The sequence below is a fragment of the Furipterus horrens genome, unplaced genomic scaffold (assembly GCF_987537825.1).
Source record: "Furipterus horrens unplaced genomic scaffold, mFurHor1.1.pri manual_scaffold_5, whole genome shotgun sequence".
Taxonomy (NCBI): domain Eukaryota; kingdom Metazoa; phylum Chordata; class Mammalia; order Chiroptera; family Furipteridae; genus Furipterus; species Furipterus horrens.
Genome location: NW_028327175.1, coordinates 97467864 through 97491823, shown reverse-complemented (window position 1 = coordinate 97491823; position 23960 = coordinate 97467864). Strand labels below are relative to the sequence as shown.

General features: G+C 55.2%; 1 protein-coding gene across 3 annotated transcripts in view; it reads left to right on the top strand.

Annotated features, from left to right (window-relative positions):
• Positions 1 to 17819, top strand: part of CASTOR2 (cytosolic arginine sensor for mTORC1 subunit 2) — a 43454-nt gene extending 25635 nt beyond the window's left edge. The window contains exons 2-9 of one of the 3 annotated variants that reach the window (XM_090276905.1): positions 4878 to 4948; positions 10631 to 10824; positions 11523 to 11655; positions 12549 to 12672; positions 13400 to 13522; positions 13872 to 13954; positions 17416 to 17510; positions 17591 to 17819. In XM_090276905.1, the coding sequence (XP_090133031.1) occupies positions 4878 to 4948; positions 10631 to 10824; positions 11523 to 11655; positions 12549 to 12672; positions 13400 to 13522; positions 13872 to 13954; positions 17416 to 17510; positions 17591 to 17656 (889 nt within the window). In that variant the 3' untranslated portion in view covers positions 17657 to 17819. Of the gene's footprint in view, positions 1 to 4877; positions 4949 to 10630; positions 10825 to 11522; positions 11656 to 12548; positions 12673 to 13396; positions 13523 to 13871; positions 13955 to 17415; positions 17511 to 17590 lie in introns of all 3 variants that reach the window. The other 2 variants (XM_090276904.1, XM_090276906.1) reach the window with 2 other exon arrangements.
• The last annotated feature ends 6141 nt before the right edge of the window (positions 17820 to 23960 follow it).

The following is a 23960-nucleotide window of genomic DNA, read 5'->3' as shown; positions in this document are numbered from 1 at the left end:
GAGAAGGCAGACGGATGCTGATAGCAGCTTCCTTCCACCCAATGTTGACTTGTCAGGCCACCCCCTGGTGCCCCAATCTGGATGGTCCCTGTCCTCGGACACGCCAAATGTCTGTGAAGATTGCGGAGGCCTCAGGGTGGTATGTCAGGGAGCAGAGTCAGGCCCAGGGCTGCAGGTTAGGGTCCAACACAGATTCACTGGCAATGACAGGCTAGGTCTGTCTCTTCCATCATAAATCATCATTTCTTCACTGGCTACCTGCTGAGACCTGAGCTACTGGGGAGTTGAATGGAGACTTTTCAGCCAAAGCTTGTTGCTTGGGGTCAGTGTGTAGGAACCAGGTATTTCAAAGGATCAGAGACTCAGCTTAGGCCATCTCCCTGTTGAGGTAGCATGACCCCTGCGGCCTGTCTGCCTGGGGAGCAGCCCCTCAAAGAACTGACAACTCACTGCCTCCCAAACCAGCCCACTGGTCTCTGTAGTCAGCTGGCTTTAGAGCTTTTCTTTACTCAGAACACAAGCTGGCCTCACCTTTAGCTCTGTCTGCCCACTAAGACGAAAGAGCCAATGTATTCAGTGATTACCATAGTCATACCAGCTACTCATCATTTATTCTTTAACAATAATTCTGTGAAGTAGATAGATACTATTATTATCCCCAATGTACACGTGAGGAAACTGGGGCACAGAGAGATTAAGTAACTTGCCTACAGTCACACAGCCATAAACAGCAACATTGCTTCTGTCCATGGTCCACAATAATCACAAAGATTTAAAGGTGGTGACTAGAGTCTCCTCTAGGCCAAAGGGAAACAGTCTAGGGTCCCCTCAGTCTCTCTGGGTATGCTCCATGCTGGCCATGAGGCTCCGAACAGACACAGGCTTCCTGGTGTGACCTTCACTTGTCCAGTACCCATGCTTGGTTCACAGAGCCCAGGGATGCATTGGCACCCCCTAGACAGGGGACTTGCATGGTTCTTGGGGTGTGTCCTGAACCACAGTTGGCCAGGGCTCTCCCAGAGCTGCTGCTTTCCAGGCTCCCTCCTTCATTGGTCAGAGCTCTAAAGTTCTATATCCCATCTACCTGAATGCTCCTGCAGGATCTGCCAAGTCCCATTACACACAGTCGCACTAGGTGTGTACTGCCCAGCTCCACGGGCACTCCTCATACAGGCTGCGGAATGAACGAGCCCTCTCCCCACAGTTATGTATGATGCGCCACTTGCCCAGGTCCCGAGGCAGCAGATCTGTCTTGGGTTCTGACTAGAACTCGTCTGAGTTTTTGCCTCCCCTTGAAAGGTCTTTTCCAGACACTCAATGGTTCTGGAATTGTGTCTCCACGCCTTGTTGGCCAGGACCCTTGAGATCCAACCTGCTATGGAGCTGGCAGGGTTCCAGGTGCCCCGTGCACTGCCCAAGTTGGAATTAGATGGGAACTAGTCCACCTTGAAGCTGCTGCTCATTGTACAGAGGAAGGAAGCAGCCCAGGGCTCACCACCCCCAGATACCAGGTTGGGACTAGAACCCAGGCCACTCGACTCCAGGACCGTCGTCTTTTTCTCGTTCTCCCAGGCTGCTCTCTCCTCTGCTGTTGTTTCATCCTGTCTCTGAGTATTGTGAGGGCATCTAGAGGGCAAACAGATCTTCTCCTCTGGCTTCCTAACAGTCTGGCTAATTGCTGGGTTTTGGTCCTCTTTCAAGCTCCTTGTAGACCAAGTACAGAGAGGCCACAGACAGCAGAGGCTGGCATCTAGGGTGCGGATTTAGCCATGACTCATTAGAGAGCGCAGAGTTGAGACTAGAGACTGGAGTGTTTCCCAGAGGAGGGTACGTCAAGGCAGTGCCATGCCAGGGCAAGCAGGGCTTGTTCTGATTAGGGCTTCTCTGTCTGTGTTGATTCTGTTCCCAGCCAGTGTTCATCCCAGGTGTGTGTATAGAGAACCCATAGTCCTTGCCTATGAGAGTTTATGGTCTGCTGGGGGAAACTAGTATTATTCATAATGGGTTGTGGAAAGTACTCGTCATGCACTGTTGCTCACACTGTGCACTGCCCACTTCTAAGGGCACACTTCACTTACACTGTGAGATGAATGAAGTCTCCCCTAGAGTTGGGATGTACCACCACCCCAGCAGCCCACAGTGGCCTTAACCTGTAGACACAGTGTAAGGCTATAGGCTGTCAAGGAAGGACCCACCCCTATGCTGGAAGGTGAAGGAGAGAGGGTGGCTGGTGCCAGTCACAAAAGGTTTTACCCCAAAAAGGATGCTTATACTGGGCCCTGGCTGGTGTGGCTCAATGGGTTGGACATCATCCCGCAAACCAAAAGGTCGCTGGTTCGATTCCCAGTCAGGACACATGCCCGGGTTGAGGGCCAGGTCCCTAGTTCAGGCGTGCAAGAGGCAACCTATCAATGTTTCTCTCGCACATTGGTGTTTTTCTCCCTCTCTTTCTCTTTCCCCTCTCTCTATAAATAAATCTTTGTTAAAAAAAAAGAAAGAAAGATGCTTATACTGGATCTTGAAGGGTGAGACAGTCACATCAGTGACATGTTTATACCCCATTAACACAGAGGCCGGTGTTGCCTTTTGCTGGTGTTTGTGCCTCCAAGATGATTTATGTGGTCTATTTCTGGAGTGTCCCTCACAGCCAAGAGGGCATTGGGAGCAGATGCCACATCTGTTTGCCTTCACAGGGCATACTCAAATGCTGGGTGGCCACTCCCCCCACCCAGCGGGTCCTGGCAGGCCGGTGACAGGGGGCTTCCAAGGTCTTTCTGTGTGCACAGGAGTCCCCAAGAAGGAGCTAGGCCAGACCAATGATTGCCACTTACTAAGGTGATAATTTGCCGTTGTCCTGAGCAATTATAGATTTCATTTGTCCAGGCCATAGTTGCAAATTACATGTGCGACAGGCTGGGACAGAGATGTCATTTGAAAACCAGAGATCTGGAAGGAAGTGGAGGAGTGTGCTGTGGGTTGGGCAGAATGTCAGAGGGGAAGAGAAGAAACGACACCTTGTTTACCATGCTGGCAAAGCATTTCTTTTATGGCCAGGTTCACTGAGGTATAATTCACATGCTGTAAAATTCACCCTTTTTTGGGTATAGTTCTTTGAATTTTGAAAAATGTATATGATCCTGTAACTACCACCACAGTGAGATACTAAACACTCCCACCACCCCCCAAAAGTTCCCAGGCTCCCCTCTAAAGTCAACCCCAGCCCAGCCTCTGGCAGCCACGACTTTGTCCTTTGTCCTTACAGTTATGTTTCTTGCACATGTCATGTAAATGGAATCATATAGCATTGGAACCTTTTGAGTCTGGCTTTAACTTAGCAAAACGCATTTGCGATTCACCCACATTATTGCACAAATCACTAATTCGTTTCTTTTTATTGCCAACCGGTACCCATGGTATGAATGTGCTGCAGGTCATCTGATTCTCTAATTGAAGGGAGGACACTTGGGTTGTTTCCAGTTTGGGGTAATTACAAATAAAGGCTGTAAACCTTTGCATGCAGGTCTTTGCATGTGCGTGTGTTTTCATTCTCTCGAGTAAATTCCCAGGAGTGGGATTGCTGATTCATGTGGTCAGAGTGTGTTTAACTTTATAAGAAGCCACCAAACTGTTTTCCAAATGGCTGCATCATTTTGCATTCCTACCAATTCCAGTTCTTCTCATTCCTTTGGAACAATTTAAAGAATAAAGTAAAAGGTGCTGCAGCAGTCCTATAGATAAGGCTCAGTGTTGCAGGTGGCCGACTGGAGATGGGGACCAGGAGCAGAGAGGTCCATGGACATTCCGGCCTCCCAGTACCCTGCACCACCACACCCCTTTCGAGATTCCTTTTCCATTTTAATCATTGTAGAAATGATCTTCAGGCCCTTGTTGGGGTCATTCATTGAGCCTCTTTCTGTTTCGGCTCCCGTGACTGATGGGTTTTACACGTTGGGCATGGAGCCCATGCTGGGCTCATGCTTGAGAGCAGTGAGGCCGGGAAAATGGCCACATTTCCTGCGTGCCGCAGAGTGTTCAGGGGCCATTTGGGCTGGATGGGGGACAGAGACAGGCATTGAGAGGTGGTGACCCGCTCGCCCCATGACGGAAAGCCTAGACACGGAGCCCGGTGTGTCTGCCAGGCACAAGAGTGTGCGTAGATCCAAGACCCGCCGGGACGAGGTGAAGAGGGCCAGAGTGACCAGAGTGATTGCCAGTCCCTGGCCTTGGGAAATTGATGGTCTTTGGGGTGAGGGGTGGGGGGATGAGCATTGTACACCCCAGGCTAAGCAGTATTACCAAAGTTGGCAGTTCAGGGATCTGTACCCCAAAACCACAGAGACAGCCACACCCCTCTGATGCAGGGAAGAAATGTACCTGAAGGCTGGGCTGTCAGTTGGGTGATGTGAATTAGACCTTAAATGACAGGGGCAGCTCTCCAGTTGGTGAGGAGAGGGGCCAGGATGGTTGGGGTAGGGAGAGAGCGACAGAGGCCTAGAGGTCAGAATGTGGGGAGCCCATGGAAAAGACAGCTCATTTGCATGACCCCTGCCAGAGCTGCCCTTCAGCCACTTCCTCCCTAAAAAAGTAGGATCTGAGACCCACAGGCCTATATGGATCCTAGAGGCTGGCTGACTAAGGGTTCCCCCAAGATTGGGGGTGCACAGTGGTTGATCACCTTCAACAGGCCTGTCTGAGACCTCCTGAGTTACAGCTGGGGAGGTGGGGGATGGAGGGAGAGATAAGCAGCATCCTGGAGGTCCCCAGCTGCCTAGGGTCCAAGCACTGGGTAAACAGAGTCATCTGCTGGGTCACCACAATGTCCTGCCAGGACTAAGGCGAACTAACACTGTCCTGTGTCTGTCTGTCCATCCCCGCAGGTGCAAGTTCTTCAGTCTGACTGAGACCCCGGAGGATTACACCATCATCGTTGATGAGGAGGGCTTCCTGGGTGAGTGCTTCTCTCATCTGGGACTCAGCTGGACTGTGCCCCACCCTGATCAGTGCTAGCTGCCTGCTCCCCATTTCTGCCCCCTCCTGCTGGAGGGTTAAAAAGGCGGCAGAGAGTCGTCTCTCCCTGTGTCCTGGCTGCACACCTCTCCCTCCCCTGCCCCAGAAAGGCCTCAGAGCTAAACCGGTCAGTGAGACGCAGAGCTTACTTAGCCGAGAAGTAACGCAGCCGAGAAGGAAGGGATGCGTTTCACTGAGCGCCTGTTGTCAGCGAGGTGCCTTGTTCCCGTGGGAGCAAGCCCCAGTTCCCATCCTTCATGGTTTTCCTTTACCTGCTTTCCATTTTTTAAATTGAGATACAGTGTACATACCATAAAATTCACCCCTGGAAAATACACAGCAGTTCCATGGGTTTTGACATCCACAGGGTCGCGCAGCTGTCACCATTCTGATTCCAGGACATTTTTGTCACCCCTAAAAGAAACCCCATTACCCGTTAGCAGTTATTCTCCCTGCTCCCCACGCTCTTATAGTTTTATTATTGAACTTTATATATGTGTCCTGCTCTAAAGTACCAACGAACACTCACTCATGCTGACCAATGCACGTTAATTTATGGGGGGGCTGGTTTGCCCATGAGCGGCTGAGGGCAGAGGGAAGCCACGTGCACAGCCTCACAAGCAGCATGGAGCTGGACTCCTCCCAAGCTGCTGTCTGAACCACGTTCTTCAAAACACAAATTCGACGTTAGTAAGAAACAGTCCCACCCCAAAGACAACCAGTAAATTTTTAGTGTTTTCTTTTCAACTTTTCTCTGTTCACGAGTTGTCTCTTTCTGATTTACTTATGAGTATGTTATATATAGACACTCTTTCACTGAACAGTTCAGCCTAAAGTTTCCCGTGATATCACAGTCTCTCTCAGCAGCCCCACTTCCTTGCCCAGTGCCCGAAGGTTAAAACTGAAGTTCCTTTAGTTTTTCTCCAGTGGTAAATTTATAGACTCTTTAAATGTGTAATATCTGTTCTTATTCAGGTTGATTCCTAAAATGAGGTCTGAGCAATGGCATATGGGTCAGAAGTTGACTGTTTTTATGGTTCTGATTCATGTTGAAACCCCCAGGGAAGCAATCTCTGCAGCTATGTTCTGTTATCCTTACCCGCAGGCACTCCAGGGCACCAAGCCGGTGTGGGGGTGGGCCCGGCCCCCACGTCTCAAGGACACAGTGCCCTTCCCTATCTCTCAGGGGGTGTCTGTGTGGCCAGAACAGGGATAGGAGGCACCCATGGAGTTACTCACTTATTTATTCAGCAGACATTTTCTGAGTACAGAAGCCACAGATACATGAAGTCTGTATGCTCGGGCAACCCATACACCTTTTCCTTTTCTTTCTTTGTTTATTTATTTATTTTTTTAAAGATTTTATTTTTAGAGAGAGGGGAAGGGAGGGAGAAATATCAATGTGTGGTTGCCTCTCACATGCCCCCAACTGAGGACCTGGCTTGCAACCCAGGCATGTGCCCTGACTACGAATTGAACCAGTGACCCTTTGGTTCACAGGCTGACGTTCAATCCACTGAGCCACACCTGCTAGGGCCCTTTTTCTTTTCTTATGGGCACTCATGCCTCTAATGCAGAACTGTTGAGAATCATGGCATCTCAGACAGAAAAGGAACACTCCAGAGTAGCTGTTCTCTGGGAACAGATATTCTCTCTAATCCTCCTCCCCAGCCAAGACTAAAGTCTCTTCCTCTCGAGGCAACAAATGAGTGAACACCATGATCAAGGAGAGAGGAAGGCCGTGGGACCTGGTAAGCCGGTTTCGCAGGCCCTAGAAGCCTGTATGTGCAGGAATTGTCACTAACCAGGGACATGCCCCATAGAGGAGTGGCTGGTTATCTGAGCCAGCCCCCAGGGTTGCAGGAGGCAGAATTTACTGAGCATCTCTTGCTGGGCTGTGGAGATGGAGCTGGAATTGAAAGAGACCATCTCTGACCCCTGGAGCCTCTGGGCTCTGTAACTTCTCCCTTCCAGGCTAGCAAAGCAGGCTACTTGGGTAGTGTTTTTGCCCAAGAAAAAAAGTTGTGTACATTTGAAGTAGTACCTCTCATACTCCTGTTGTAGAGCCACAGGGGAAGGTATGCCAAATAAGACTCACCTATATCCAGCTGCAGAGTGCATCACCTCCTGGGATCATTCCAATGGCCCGAGGGTAAAGAGTAAAGATCGTTTTGTAAAAGGGAAGACTGACATTAAGGTGCCCAGAGTCCCTGAGTGACAGGGGTCCATTTGGTGCAGCAAATGCTGTGGTAGCTCCCCACAGACCAAGGTCAGGAGCAGCTGGGGAGGAGGGTGGGCCAGTGTGTGGCTGGGACAGTTTGGGAAGGCCCACAGAGGGCAGGATCTGGGGTGGGGGCTACCAAGTTCTAGCTTCTTGCCTCAGCTCTGGGATGTTTCTCTTAGGAGGCTCCTCTTCAGAAAGAGAGTTTGGTCTGTGGCTGCCCCGGTGGGGTGGGGCGGGGCAGGGGCAGGGTATGCCGTGCTGGGTGACGGATGGTGCCCTGTCTCCCAGTTCTGCACATGTTGCTTCTCACCCAAGGGCCTCCCTTGACCAGGGTGCCTTGGTTATTGTTCGCTGGCAATATTGTCAGCATGAGGCTTTCTCAGTTAGGAACTAGCAGCTCTCTGCCATTCACATGAACATAAAATGCGGAGCCTTTCCTGGGAGGGTGAGCCAATTGTCAGTGACATTAACCAGACAGCTCTCTGGGTCATGTGGAATTTTAAAGGCTCTTGGCTCAAATGGATGCTATGTGTCTGTGGCAAACAAAAGGGGTTTCTGTGCATGTGTGTCATTTGATCTTTTACATGTTTAATGAGCACTTACCATGTACAAGGCTAGGTGCTCTCAGGGACCCAAAATAATATGAGCCCCTGTCCTGACCTCTGGGTAGTGGACAGCATCTGAGGTTTGCAGTTAAGCGGGGTCAGTGCTATTTGGGACCCCTTCACTGGCTCCCTTCCATCATAGTCCCCTCACCTGCGTCAATGGCATCTGTACCATCCTGGCCAAAAGGTGGAAGGAGCAAGCTGTTAAGAGGTGCCTGGCTTCACACTGGGCTAAGATGGGAGATTCGGGTTCAGACCCAGCCCTGCTACTCACTGCTTATCACTCTGGGCAAGCTGCTCAGCGCCCTGGGGCCTCTGGCCTCCTCCCAGATACAGTCACCTCCTCCCTCTCAGTTCTGTGAGGCGCACTCACGGCACACAGGGCGCTTCCGTGAACCTGCGCAGTTCAAACCCACGCTGGTCAAGGGTCCGCTGTGCTGCTTTACAGTAAAGTTGGACACTTTGAAAACTCTTGATAATGTTACCCAACTGCCATCCAGAACCAGCAAGGCTGCCACCAGCAACGTAATAACAGAAAGCCTCTGGCATTGGAGGAGCACCTGGATGGGTGCCAGGCACTCAGCCAAGCGCTTGGTGGGATTATCTCATTTAATCCTCCAAGCGTCTTCCCCTGTAGATCCTGATCTCATCATCCCACATTTGAAAATGAAAAAATGCAATGGCCCAAGGTCGTACAGCCAAGATTAAACCCACCTGCCCTACCCCAGGACACCTGGCCCTGCTGCAGGCAGGGTAGGAGGAACCCGAGAAACACAAGCTATGTGCAGAGGACGCGGCCACGTAGCACAGGGAACTGCAGGTCCCCGGCCAGAACTGGGGACTCCGGGGCAGATCGGGGCTCCACCCAGCATCAGAGTCACCCAACTTCATGAGTGGGAGAGACACTGGTACCTCCGCTACCAAGGAGCATCCTCCGCTCTAAGGAGCTATTTTTAGGGTCTTGGACCACAGACAGTGACAGAGGTCATCCGTTTCAGCCTTGGAATGGTTCCTCTTTCCCTCTAGGGAAGAGCCAGCTTGCCGCCTCCTGGCAGCTCTGCCCCAGAGCAGCCCCTTGGGCACCCTGAGGCTGGCCCAGGGTATGTCTGAGTCCCAGGGCTGCGTTTGGGTCCGTGAGGCCAGAAGCAGCAGATGCTGTGGTCTCCAGCTGCTTTTGCCGCTCTGACGGAGCTCACTCTTCTGGAAGCCTCCGAAGGGTGACTGCTAGTCCAGAGCTAACCACCCTCTCATTCAAGGCCTGCTGCTTGAAGAACCTCGGGGGCTTCTGTCCAGGGCTAGAGCCAGAGGTAGAGTCAGGGAGGATTTCAGAATTGAGCCGGACCTCCAGCTCTGGGGAGCATGTTTGCTCTGACGGTCGTAGGGCTGAAAAATCTTTTTTTCTGACCCCTTTAGTAACAAGTTGAGAGACTAGACACAGCTGCCTGAGATCCAGCACCTTTTAAAATGTTTTCTCCTACTGTCCCTCCCAAACCTTTTTCCTTTTCTGGGAAGCTGCCTGCCTCTCCAGCCAGCCTGGCCAAGGACTTGCCTTTCTCAGCCAGCAGGACCAATGGGCTTGCTAGGCTGTGGTCGCCATGACGACCAGAGCTGGGCAGGTAGGAGCCTGGTGGGGCCTCACTCAATCTCCCCTCTTTGGAAGCCATCTTGCCTGAGGCCAGCACAGCCTTCCTTGGGGCATCATCATCATCATCATCATCATCATCATCATCATCATCATGTGTCTGGGCCCCTCTGCTTAGCCCCTATTCTTCCTGGGGACCTGGCCCTTCTTCCCATTTGGTGCCCAGGACAGAGCATGAGGGTATGAGACATAGGTTTGAATGCTGGCACTATTCTTCCCTGAGTGATCTTGAGCAAATCACTGCCCTCTCAGAGCTCTGGTTTGAGGTATCTGCAGTGGGACTAACAGTCCCTTTGTGGGGCAGGTTTGAGCAGGTGCCTGTGATGTGTGGAGAGTCCTGAGCCCGGCTTTGTGGCTGCATGTTCGTGGAGACACGTGTACCCACATCCCGTGCATAGGGTCCTCTGGGGGCTCTCTGAAGGACGGGGTAAAGGGGATCATCTGAACCAATGGTCTTCATGAGCTAGTCAGGGAGACCCTGCAATTGCTGTCGCTCTGAACCTCCCCCACCTTGCCCCTGCCAACCCCAAGGCTCTCAGGAGGGACTTGGGTGACAGTCCCCGCCCACCTGATGGTGGCATCCTCAGGAGCCCACCTGGAGCTGTGTGTTCTTCCACAGGAGCCCAACAGGCAGGTGTGATTGAAGCAGGCAGGAAATCCAGGGCCCCCGTCCTGTCTCCTCCTGGACTCCCCTCTGCCCCCAACCTCCTGGGAGGTTCGTGGGGACCCAGTTTGAAAACCACAGGACCCATTCCAGTGGTGTGAGGTGGTAATGGCAGCAGCTGCCACCCAGAGGGTAGTGAGGTCTAAAAATAACAAAATCGTTACTGACTGCTGAGTATTCGTCATTTCACAGTTGAGGAAACTGAGGCCCAACACAGATAAACTTCATGTCCCTGTATTTCCCACCCTACTAAGCCACCTACCGTGTCTGAAGTCCTCAGAGGGCCTTCCTGGCTCGTCCTCCCACGACAGAACCTCTGAGGCTGATCCCATCCCCTGCTGACAGATGAGGGCACTCAGGCCCAGAAGGTGGGTCTGCCTGAGGTCACACAGCTGGTCCCACATCTCAGTCCCCACCTCGGCGACCTTCTCTGCCCTGGGGACCTGGGGACCATCAGTCACAGGCCTGCCTTCTGTGTCGCCCTCCAGAGCTGCCCTCCTCGGAGCATCTGAGCGTGGCAGATGCCACCTGGCTGGCCCTCAATGTAGTGTCAGGCGGTGGCAGCTTTTCCAGCTCCCAGCCCATCGGGGTGACCAAAATCGCCAAGTCAGTCATCGCCCCACTGGCCGACCAGAACATCTCTGTGTTCATGCTGTCCACCTACCAGACAGACTTCATCCTGGTAACTACAGCTCCCTGCCCCAGGGCCCCAGACAGCAAGGGCAACCCCTGCAGATACTGTCTGCGAAGCTCTGTGGTCCCCATTCTCTGGTCAGCTCAGAGAGAGGTCACAGGCACCTTGTGCTCATCAGTCAAGTGTTAGCGTGACCAGGCTGGGCTCTAGGTCTCTGTCCCCCCGCACCCACCACCGCCTTTCGTGTGGGCCGTGCTGGGTTTTCCCTAGAGGCCAGGAAGTGAGGTAAGGAGGGCACATGTGTGGGTGGGATACCCTCCCAGGGACACCTCTCTCCCCACTCCCTCACCCCTCCCCCAGATGGCATCTATGTCTGGTCACCAGGCCAGCACCAGCTCCTGGCCACCATGTCATTTACCCTCTTCTCCCTCCGGGCATGGGCACCCTCAGGAGAGTGGGCCTGGGGAGGGGCAGGGACAGATTCGGGCACAGCATTCAAGGGGGTGGGGTGGGGGCAGACTTGCACCTCCCAGCCCTCAGTGGGATGTTCTCTTCCTGCTGCATCATTCCTGCTGCCCCGGAGAGGTGTGCCCCTGAGCCCAGGCTCCCGTCCCCCAAGGGGTGGCAGGAGGCGAGGACAGGGAAGCTGGTTCTGGGCCAGAATCTCAGAGTAAAGGGGTCACTGCCCCAGGCCCACTTGATCCAGGGACCACAGGACCCTCACGTGCTCTACTCCCCATCCCCAGGTACGTGAGCGGGACCTGCCCTTTGTCACCCACACCTTGTCTTCAGAGTTCACCATTCTGCGGGTCGTCAATGGCGAGACGGTGGCAGCCGAGAGCCTTGGCATCACCAATGGCTTTGTGAAGCCCAAGATGGGTGAGTGAGGGGTCTGTTCAGAAGAGACCTCAGGAAGGTACCATGTCCTTGAAATAAGCCAGTCAGAGAAAGACACGTACCATATGATTTCACTTACATGTGGACTCTAATGAACAAATTAAACTAACAAAATAAAAACAGACTCGTAGATACAGAGAACAGACTGTCAGAGAGGAGGGGAGTTGCGGGGCGGGTGGAAAAGGTAAAAGGATTAAGAAAGAAAATAGGCACAGACAACAGTATGGTGATTGCCGAGGGAACGGGGAGGAGGGGGAGGGTGAAGAGGGGGTAAATGGTGATGGAAGGAGACTTGACTTTGGCTGGTAAACGCACGATGATGTATTATAGATCTGTACACTTGAAACCTATATAATTTTAATAACCAAGGTCAGCCCAACAAATCTAATTTTAAAAAAAGAAGTTACCAGGTCCTGCCCCAGAATAGCCCATTCTCAGAGCATCAGTTGAACACCAGGTGTAACACAGGTCAGCAGCCCTAGTTAGGCCCTGTTCCCAAGGTCTAGCAAGGGTGACGGATGTGGACACAACTAGCGATGGCCAGAGGCCACTCCCAGCCTGGCCTGCGGGGCCGGGGCGAACCTCCTGGGGGCAGTGACTCTTGAACTAAAGCTTGGAACACAAGTAGGAGCTAAGCCAGGTGGTGAAGGTTGGAAAGAGCATTCCAGGCAGCTAATGCAGCATGTGCAAAGGCCCAGGGCCTGGGGGTGGTGGTGGAGGCTAAAGAAATGACAGGGGTCGGGTCTCACAGGGGCTGTAGCCTGCCCTCCCCAGTGCGCCAGCCGGCTAGCCCCACCCCTCTCCAGGGCCTCCCCCTGTCCTGTGCGGCTCCTCTCTTACCGGCCTCAGCAGCCCTCGTCTTTGTGCTCTCACAGTCCAGAGGCCTGTCATCCACCCACTGTCCAGCCCGAGCAACAGGTTCTGTGTCACCAGCCTGGACCCCGACACGCTGCCTGCTGTTGCCACACTGCTCATGGACGTCATGTTCTACTCCAACGGGTAGGGCCACAGGGTGGGCTAAAAGGAGACATGACTGTACCTAGGAGCCCCGTCTCAGGGGTGACAGGCCGGCCCTGGGTGCTGATGCGAAGGGGGAGGCACAGCTACCCCCTGGACGCTAGTCTAGGGGATGGAGACATGGCTCTACCCAAAAGCTCCATTCTGAGAAGGGAGACGTTCAAAACCTGGTGAAGCCCAGGCGCACGTGTAAGTGTAACAGCACCCACTGTTCCCTGCGCTCCAAGGGCAAGCTCAGTCCTTGAGGAGCTAGGAACTCGGTTTTTTTCATTTGCAGGATGGCAGGCTTTGCATTTTTTCTCAGAACAGATTTTAAATTTAGGCCAGCACCAGGTCGGGTGGGTGCAGGTTCCAGTGAGCTGGCAGTGACCACAGATTGTGCCGAGATGTGGGTCCACACAGGCGTAGAGAAACCCTGCCTGGAAAGGGCCAAGAATAGCCTGCCTGGGGCCAGCTGGTCCCTCGCACTGGAGTGCTGTGCTCACCTCCACGAATGCCGTGGGAACCTGTGCACCTCACAGATAACACCAAGGAGATGCCGCCGGCCGGCGCAGGGTAACCCAGCCTGGCAGGGGAGGGGCTGGGACCTGGCCCTGCTCACCCAGGCCAGTGCTCTTCCCCACACCTCATGCAGAGGTTAGCGGGCAGGGCCAGAGAGCCAGGTGGGGGTCGGGGTGCAGTGGGCCCTCATCCCACCCCTCACCAGCAGCCCCGTCCCCAGCGTGAAGGACCCAATGGCTGCCGGGGATGACTGTGGCCACATCCGCTTCTTCTCCTTCTCCCTCATTGAGGGCTACATCTCCCTGGTGATGGACGTGCAGACCCAGCAGAGGTGAGCTGGGCCACAGGGTGGGGGCTGACTCAGGGTGGGCCACGATGGGCACAGCGCCCACTTTGTCCCTAATGATCCTCACTGCAGCCCTTCATGGCAGGTGAGCTGGCCCCAGGTCATGCAAGTGCCCTTTGTCCCTCAGCCCCCTGTGCTGCTCCACAGCCCAGTCCCAGCGTTGCCTTCCTGTCCCCCCACCCCCAGGCGAGAAGGGGGCAGAGAGAGTGGGTCCTCGGGCCCATCCTGTGGAAGGTGGAGCCCCGCCCACCGGCAGGGAAGGTTCCATGGGGGGCTGGCCAGGGAGCACCATTAACATCAGCGCTCTGGGATTTTTCTCTCACTCCCTTTTAAGGTTTCCTAGTAATTTGTTGTTCACAAGCGCATCTGGAGAGCTCTGGAAGATGGTGCGGATTGGAGGACAGCCCCTAGGATTCGGTAAGCCCTGTGGGGTGCACTGGAGGGTGGCGGGGGGCTGGCTTGGCTGGGGCCCTCACGTCACCTGGAATCACTCAGCCTGTGCATCATACCCGATGATACAGATGCGAGCCTGGGGTCCCTGACCAGTGAGTGACAGTAGGTACAGGCCCCTGGAGGCAGGAGGAGTGGCTTAAACCAAAGCACTCTCATTTCCCCCCCACTAGAAAATTAATACCTGCTTATTATTAGAACACTGGGGACATGATAAAAATTGAAGAGGGACATGAAATCACTCCTTAGTCCCACTGCTCACAAGTAATGGCTGTTTCCTTCCCATAAATAAAAGTGTTTACTGACCATCTCACCAGAAGTCTCAGACATCCTAGCACTTCACCTTCTCTGTTCAGGAAAGAAGCACTTCCTCCTCTAAAACCACAATGACCCAATCCCACAGGAGAAAATTCACAGTAAATCTCTAAGACTCCATCTAGCGTCAGTTTCAACAATTCTCCATACATAGTTTTTTCCATGAGCGTTTTCTATGGGGCCCCGGGCCTCAGACCCCTCGGTTAGAAGGGCCACACCACACGCACTTCGCCAGCAACACTGGGTGCAGGCTGCGGGCCCCTCTGAGAGCGACTCCAGAGTGCCTGGGACTAGAGCTCTGTCTTGATTAGAAATTATTTCTTCAGGCTAGACTGTTAGACCCAAGAGCTTGAGCCCAGAAGGTGCCCATGGCAAATCACAGAGTGGTTATTTCCAGGGAGCATCCTCAGCAAGCCCCATGGGACCGGCAAACCCTCATTTCCCACAAACAGGGTACAGAATGTTTCCAGGAACACTCGGACTGCCCCGGAGGCCATCAGGTCAGCCCTGAGGGCTGTGCTCCTGGGACAGGGCATGGAGGTGGCAGGGCATTTTGACCTGGGGGCAGTGGGTCTGTGAGGAAGCCAGGTTCTGCCACCTGCCTCCACCTTTCTCCTGAGTTCACACATGGACAGTAACCTGCAGGGCCGGACACTGTCCCCTAACTGCTCACATCAAGGCCAAAGCCAGAGGCATCCTGGGGGCAGGACCATGCATGCCTCTCTCGAGGGCCAGGAAATGTACACTAAAGCCTCCTCGTCTGACCCCAGGGCCCCGCTAGTCTCTCTGGCCTCCTCCTGCACAAACCCCAGCATTTCTCCTGCCCATATCTGCTGCCCAGGGAAGGAAGCTGGAGATGTGCCTGTGGGGGGTGTTGCTTAACCTCTGAGCCTCAGTTTCCTTATCTATAAAATAAGGATGAAGACAGACACTGCCTCATGGTGGTTCTGAGCACCACATGAGGCATCAGGTACAACGTGTGCTCAGCAAGCAGCAGTTGCTGCCACTTAGGGACCAGGTGGCTTGGAGAAGGTTCAAGAAGGGAAGGCTTCTAGGAGGAGGTGGCTCTGGAGCTGACCAGTGCGTAGCCACTGGGCTGGCAGGGAGAGAGGGCAGTACTAGTGGAGGGAGGTGCGAGCATTGCTCCCACCAGGTCCCCCAGGCAGCTGGGCCCTGGGGACAGAGTCCAGAGGTAGAAAGGGGGGGAGAAGGAACTTTCCAGGTCATCCCAGGCAAAGGGGCAGGGTCCAGATGCCAGACCCAGGGGTCTGCCACCCTTCTTCCTGCAGAGCTTCAGCAGGTGAGGGGAGCAGCCACGAGTCACCAGGAGGAGACACAGAAAGAGGCAGGAAGACACATACACCTGCTTATCTTTTTATCCCCAGCTTTGCTTCTGAGTTTACCAAAATACACTCAGTATAATAATATTACCCAAAAAGTCCGGATGAAGGAGAAAAAACGGTGGGCTAGTAGAGGAAACAACTGCCTGTGTGTTGGCAAACCTCTGCACGTTGCCCTCAGAGGGTTTGCTCAGCCTCCTGGGCTGTGATGAGGTGAGGGGTGTGTGAGACACCAGTGTGAACCAGGCAGGCAACAGCTGGGTCTGCCTTCCTAGGAGGTAGAGGGTTTTAGAGCCACGCTTCTGGCTATAAAGAGTCCTGCGAGAAAAACAGCTTAGACATGGAAAGGTTCTAGACTGACGGATTCCACGTGTGTTTGACCACGGTTGGAATAAATATATTTGACGCCATAACCCAGTGCACACCCACCCAAACAGTTAACTACAGTTTCACAAAACTGCACTTGTCTAGCCACATGTTGTGCGTTTGACCTGTCCTTTCCCATTGTGTCATTTTATAAACGCTGCTCACCAGCCTTCTAAATTAATGTCACAGATGGGTCACAGCTTGGAATTTGAAATGCACCATTCTAGCCCGCAGTCTCCTCCCCTCCCCCTTTCATAGGAATAGCTGTGTGTGTAGCTGAAGCCGTCTCAGGACACAGCCAGTGTCCATCCCAAAGCCGCCCAAGACAGCCCCAGGAGTGTAGACCTGAGGCCTGCACAGCCACCAAATGGGCCTCCGGGTCCAGCCGGGTGCCCCGGCAGACCAAGGGGAACACAGGAACCTGAGAGGCCTACAGGGTAGCTGCACAGGTCCCTGGGGTCAGCCAGCAAGCAGGACCAGGGCCAGGGAATAGAAAGTCAGAGGGTATGCTGAGTGTGGTAGCAATGGGGGTGCAGCCCAGGTTAATTCTCAGGTTTCAGCCCCAGAATTTCATGGAAGCTGGTGACCAGATCTGGACTCCACCCTCACCACCTCACCCATAGTCGATGGGGATAGTGCTAGGGAAATGCATCGTCACCAAAATAAGAGCAGTAACTTTTAGTAAAACACACGGGATTGTGTTCAAGAAGAGTAGTCCTCAGATCCTGGAGGTCTTCCTGTAGGAGGAAGCCTTGAGTGGTACATTTAAATCCGAGAGGAAACTGCAGATGAGGTTAAGACAAGCCTCAGGCAACCCCAAGGTTTTCTTATCAGATGAGGTTTTGGGGAGACCCAAAAGCACCACAGACCCCTGCTACAAGTGTTCGAGTAAAAAGTCACGTCCCAGCCCCAAGCAAATACCTAACAGTGCTATTAGGACAGGCAGGGGCCATCACCCAGTGGGGACTCCAGCGAGGAAACTGAGGCTCAGAGAGAGGATGTGATCTGGCCAGAGAAGAGTCAGTGACAACAGGCCAGAACCAATGTGCCATTGCTGACACTGCCTCCAGCTCTGTCTTAGAGGACTTGGAAGATGGCAGGGAAGATGAATTAGGGCTACAGAGCATGGGAACAGGCAGAGGGTGATCAAAGTTACACAGAACTGGGTGGAGCCCTAAGACTGGAGAGTTCATTGCCAGCTAAGGGCATCAGAGAAGGCTCCCAGGTGGAGGAGCCTTTGCCCTCGGCCCTCACAGGGAGGGGTGAGGACTCTCCGGGAAGATTGTGGGTGCAGGACAGGCACTGTTGGCAGAGGGATGGGAAAGGCTGGGAGGCAGAGGGCACTGGCCAGCACCTGGGCAATGGGGCCACAGGGAGGCTGAGCACGGTTCCCACCTCTGTCCCCAGATGAGTGTGGCATTGTGGCCCAGATCTCCGAGCCCTTGGCAGCCGCAGACATCCCCGCCTACTACATCAGTACTTTCAAGTTCGACCACGCACTGGTGAGTGTCCGGCACCGGCCCCTGGCGCAGGAAGGCCTGTTCCTGGGGCTCATATGTTTGCTGCCTCCTGCCCTTCGCAGGTACCAGAAGAAAACATCAATGGCGTCATCAGTGCCCTGAAGGTCAGCCAAGCAGAGAAGCATTAGAAGGGTTTCTCTCTCCTCCCCGCCCACACCCCAGCCCTGGGCCCAGCCCCCACCTGAAGATTCTTCTTGCAGTATTTCTCAACAGACTGGAAAACCGTCCCTGTGTCCCCCAAAGAAAGGGCCTCAGAGATCCCCATTTGCTGACTTTGCCAGGCCTGGGTCCCAAACCAGGGCCTCCCCATGCTCTCCTGCTTTCCCAAAGCCCCCAGGGCCTCCAGAGAACACCCCCATCTCTTCCCCTGGCCCCCACTCCAGAAAATGTCTAAGGCCCAGGGAACATATGAGCTGAACCACCTCCTCATCTGGCCTTACCCACAGCTGGGGGCAGACACCGAAGTAAGCTGGCACCTCCTACAAGACACTGGGGTCCCAAGTCACATGTTTTCTTGGGGGGCAGGCCAAATGGGACTAAGTTCATGGAGCCTGGGGAGGCCCCATGAGGGTGGGGAGCTACATACTGTGGTTGCTGGTCTCTGGTTCCATCAGCTCGGGGCTGGTTCCCAGAGTGGAGGCCAGTGGGTGGCCCTCGGGGCGTGTGCTGGTGAGGCTCCCACAGAGCTCAGGTGGGGCGCCAAGATGGGGATGACCCGGGCCACCAGAACCTCGCCTGCCAACCACAGGGCCTGTGCCCCAACTCCCAGCAAACTGCCAAGGGGGACCTGTTCAGACCCTCCCCACCACAAACAAGCTCTCACTCCTGGGAGGGCCGTTCCCACCAGCCTAGGGCATGAGCTCCTGTCCCCTCTGCTTTCCCTGGACCTTCCTCAGGCAGGCGGAGCCTCGGCTTCCCCCAAGTGGGGGTATTGCCAGCCTTCTGGGCCTGAGGTTTCTTAGGTCACCCCCAGCTCCCTAACAGTTGACTAGACCAGCACAGGGCTCCGCTGTCATCCTGTCCCCTCCCTTGCTCCACTTCGGGGGACATGGAAGGCCTCTGCCCCCAACTCCCCTGCCTGCCCGCCCCTCAGTCCAGGGACTGTGGCACTCATGAGTACTTGATCCGGGAGGCAGCTTATCTGAGCCTTAATAGAGAAAACCGTACTTCGTTTTAGTTCCTTATTTAATGTACTTGTGCCCAGGCTGTGGTCAGCAGCCGTTTCAAGAAACAAGGCCTGCCTACTGGGTTCTTTCGGGGCCCAGCAGCTCAGCATCACCCAGCTGGCGCCCTGTGTCTCCGAGGACAGGTGTGAGCACTGGGGGCCTCGGCCCTCTTTGGAGCAGGACACTGGGAGCAGAGGTCTGTTACTAGATGGGCCCCAGGGCGCCCCACACAGGGTGGCCCCGCCAGGCCTGATGACAGGTACCCAGGCAGCCGTGGTTCTGAGTGTCAGAGGGGACCTGAGGGCCACAGGGAGCTGGACAGCCAGGTGGCAGGTCAGCTGAGGCGCCTTGTTGCCCGAGAGGCGATTCAGGGAGAGTGGGGTGAGCCCCACGCCTCCCCTCCAGCTGGGGTGCTTTCTGAGCACGCGGGCCGCAGTGGCCCCTGCCCTTTGTGTGCTCTCTGTCGGGCGCCTGCTGACTCGCACTGCCCCTGAGAAGCTCGGAGGAGAAGGGATGTCCTCCTGGGCTGCTGGAGGCCTGCGTGAGCGCCCTCTCGGAGCTGTGGGGGACTCTGCTGGAAGCCCCCATTTCAGGCACTGTGCATCTGGGCCCTTGCCGATCTCAGGGCCCACACACTGATTAAGAACCCACCTTTTTTTTTTTTTTCTTCTTAAGTTAATTCATTTTGCACAAAACTCCATAGCAACCAAAACGTGTCAATTGTTTGCTGGTTCCAAAATGGAGGTGGCCAAGTGGGTAGGGCAGCACTCGAAGCCCTGAGCCCCCTTTCTATCCTTGGAAGGCCTCGGTTTTCTGGGGCGTGCCTCTCCAGGCCCCTTCCTATTGGTTCCCCCAGTCATGTTACTGGGCCTTTTCTCCCTTCTGAGCAAGTGTGTGGCCCCTTGACCCCAGAAATGCGTGCTCTCCAGGCCCCTAGGGCGTATCTATTGTACACACGTATAAATACCTGTGTTTTATGTTGATATAGATATATCCTGTAAATAGCATATATACTTGAGCAATATATATGTTAATATATACCGTGTGGGCACGCACACGCGTGTGTGTGCGGTATGTGGATGCAGACCCCACTCTGTGTGCGCTTGTGTGTGTGTGGGCGTGAGGGTCGTGCCCGCCGTGTCTGCCGCGCACACAGGCGCACTTGAGCCACCGTATGTTTTTAATTCGAGTATATAGGCAATACGACTTGGAGAGGAGCCGGCCGGTTGTCTCAGCCCTGACCTGAGAGAAAAACAGAACCAGCAGCCTGGGAGCAGAGCCCCAGGGCCGGGGTGTCTAGGGTCCCTCCCTCTTCTCCCCAGGCTCCCTGGAAAGCTGGATTCACTCCCTCCTGCACCCCATCTCCATGGCCAAGACCCCTGATACCCTCGTGCTCGGAAGATGGTAGGTCAGAGAGAGGAGGAGTTGGAACCTCTTGCTTTTGAACAGACGAGTCCCCTTCCCAGTTCCCCAGGCCGGCTGGACGTCACCTGAGTCTCCATCCAGGTCTGCTCCCCTTGCCGGCCGTTTTTATGCTGACGACTTACCTGATTGTTTTCACCTGCAAGCTTAGCAACCTGGCGTTCTTTTCCCCAGGTCTCCTCCTGGGGGGCTGGCCCCGTCTAAGGAAAGAGTCTTGTGTCCAGGGAGGGGATGAGGCAGCTGCCACCCAGGAAACCCTGCCCGTTACTGTCCCCGTCCTGCTGTGGGACGCGGCGGCCCAAGAGGCCAGGCAGGCGCGCCCTCTCAGTCTGTGCCTGCCTGTGCTTCCCCCAGCATTCGCGGGGCAGGGAGGGAGTGCTTTTCCCAGTCAGCAGCTGCCCCTTGTCTGCAGGTTTGCTGGGGGTGGAGGTCTCCACACCCCAGGCTGTGCTTGGAGGGAGTACGTGCCCAGACCCAGCAGAAAGGCGGCCCAGGAATGTGCCCATCGGGGCCGAGGGTCCCTCTGCTTGGCTGGGGGGCACACGGCAGGGGAGGGAACTGGGTCCTCGGGCAGGCCTGTGTCTTTGCCTCAGTGCCACTCCCTGGGCAGAAAAGCCCAACTGTCTCAAGGCCACCCTCGCCCCTTGCTCACCCTGGGGAGAGCTCAAAAAAGGGGGGGCCATGACCACCCCCTCTCCCTCACCCCCCATGTACAAGCCTGCCTTGGCTCCGTCCTCAGCCTGGGCTCCCCTGGTTCCCAGGGGCTCCTGACCCAGCCAAGACAGGCAGTGCCAGCTCTGCACCCCCTCCCCTGCCAGGGGTCTCTGAGCCCCGTCAGAGGCACCACCCATGCCACTGCCCTCAGCTCAGGGTGCACACACCCCCCAAGATTCCAGGGGCCGGAGCCCCCAAGCACCAGCAATCCCCTGTTCCACCACCTCCAGGCCGCAGGCCCCTGGCGGGCAGGAAGGGAGCCCCGTGACCCAGAGCTGCCCCCCCCTACCCCGCCTCCCCCCAGGGGCCCTGGCCTCAGGGACCAGCGCAGTCTCCTAAAGACGGGGTATGGTCTGGTGAGGTTTGTCCTCTCTGAGGTGACAGGATGCCATGGAGGTCTGAGGAGCTGGGAAGGGCCAGACCCCTGTTTCAAGCCAATGGGACCATTTGCCCGGTAATCAGATGAACCCGCCTGCCTACCACCACCTGCTCCTGGCCCCACGTCCCAGGCAGACCTTTAGGGGCCCCACAGTCACCCTGTACCACCTTTCTGAGCCTCTGGATCTGGATGTGGGGATGAGGGCCTTGCCCAGCCCCAGCTGAGAGACGAGACCTTGGGGATCTCCTGCCCTGAGAAATTATTGATGCCACTTCCTGAAGGAACACTGGGTGGGGGATAGGAAGGAAATACCCCAATATATCTGTGCCGCTGTAAGACAGGGTTGGGGAGCAGCCAGCTACTGCTGTCACTGCCACTGAGAAACGGGGCTGGTGTTGGCATGAGAGGAGCTTTGGGGGGTCGCAGCTACTGTGCTAAGGAAGGGGCTAGGCCTGGAGTGGGCAGTAGCCCTTCACTCAAAGAGGCCACCTGGGAGGGGAGCCAACCAAGGTGGCCACCGGCGGGCAGGCTTGGGAAGAGTGGCCCCGGTGTCATGTAGGGAGTCAATCCCTGGGATAGCTGGATCTCAGAGCTCGTCCCAGCTTTTTATTTTTTCATTTTCAAATTAGAGGCAACCAAAGGGCAACCTTAGTTATCTCTCATAACCTTTGCATAGATCGTGGGAGAGCCACAGGGTGGGCTGTGGCCTTCAGCTTGGATGTTCGCACACTCCTATGAAGTCTGCTGTATTGGGAAGGCAAAGATGGGGCCTCCTGCCTGCAGCAGCCTGCTGTGCTTGGGGCTGGTGGCAGCAGGAGAGGCCAGGTACAGGTGACAGAGGCCTGCAGCCTAGCCCATGGCACACATGGGCAGCCGGTGGTGAGGGAGTTTGTGGCCCTTGGTTCAAGGGGTTGGGAGGCTGAGGCAGGAGTGCAGGGTGGCCTCTGCCCTGGGAGTCAGGACACTGTTCTGTGTGGCGCTACATGTGTTTGTACCTACAGTGTGTGTATGTGTTGTGTCATACACAGGAATGGCTGTGAGTGCACATGTGTGTGGAGTCCAGATCTGAGCTAAGGGCCTGACTTAGTATTTTGAGGCCTTGGCAGCATTCTAACTTGGGGGCCACATGTGGAGGCCAGGGTGGGCAGGAGGCTGGCAGGTGTGTAAGGACTGCCCTGGCCCCCTTGACTTTGCTAAAACTGCTCTGTGGTTGGGGCAGACGGGTCCACTGCAGGGACTCTGTCCGCACAGCCAGCCTGAAAGGCTAGACCTGGCGAGCCGACTCCTCAGAGGCATCCAGTCCTGAAGTCAGTGTTCACAGGGAGAGGCAGTGGGTGCCGTGCCCCTCCCCTCCTGGGGCTCCTCTGGGAAGAATGTCCAGCAAAGTTGGGGAGCAGGGGGCCAGGGGAGGGAAAAGACAAAAAAAACGGCCAAATTCAGGTCCTAAGACAGAGACCAAGCTCTGCGTTTGCTGCCCACTGCCTCCGTTAACCTCTTCAGAAAATGGTCCAGGAAGAACTGAGCAGGGTTGGCTCCAAAACTGGGGTGGGGGGCACCTAACACAAAATCCCTAAGCCCTCTTCTTACTCTATGCCAAAATCATTTCCGTTATCCTGAGACGGGGGTGAGTGGACATTGGATGCACAGTGGGGCTCTGAGGGGCCTCTGCCTGGCCCAGGGCCTCATCTCGGGGAGTGTAGCCCCCACCTGGCACACCCCAGGTCACCAGCAGTAGCAGCAGCACCTACATCTGTCCCTGGGTGAGGGGAGAACTGGGCGGCCCTGCACCCGGGCCCCTGATGCTTACTTTCTTTGTTGAAGAAACAAAACCCTCGAGATTCATGTACTGTATGACGGAGAGAAAAAAGTACCTAATGTTCCCCCAAAAAGACAGTATATTTTGTACTTTGTAAAGTGTTCATTAAAATGCAGGAAAAAATGACGTTGGCTGACAGCTGTCTGATTTTGTTCAGGTCCAGCATCCCCTCTCATCCCCCTTTCTCCATGCCGTGGCCAGGGAAGCACTGGTTGGGGGGAGCGGGGGGCAGAAAAGCCTGCCAGCCCAACACCCAGTGTCAGGGAAACAGCCCCCAGAGCGAGAGGGGCTGTATCAGTTACCAGATGCTGTGGAAGAAGTTTCCCCAAAACTTATGGCTTGAAATGATTGTTTACGTGTCACGGTGTCCGTGGGTGGGGAATTCGGGAGCCATTTGGGCAGTTCTGGCCCAGAGCCCCTCCCAAGGTTGTCATCATCTGAAGTCTTGGCTGGGACGGGAGGATCCACGTCCAAGATGGTTCATCCACATGGCTGCTGTTGGCAGGGGGCCTGCAGCCCTCTCCACATGGGGTGTCCTCACAGCATGGATCCTGGCTTCCCTCAGAGCACAGGATTCAGAGGCCAAGGTCAAAGCCAAAAACCTTCCCCTAGGCTGAGTCCACACACCATCCCCACCATGCTCTCAGCCGATCTGACACAGGAGCAGACCACACAAGGGTGGGAAAACCGAGAGGCCAAGGTCATTGGGGCCATTTTGGAGACTGGCTGCAACCTGCATCCTCCCTCCTCAAGCCTCTGGCAGAGGGGGCCTTGCTGGTGATTGGGAGGATCAGCATCTGTCCCACAAGTGCTCTGACCTTTGGCTCTTGCCCTCTCGGCAGGTGGGCACTGGGACCACCCAGGTAAGAGAGAGGCCCAAGACCGGCAGGTCCTGGATCTTGGACACCTTTCACCCTGGCCCCTCGCTGATGTTT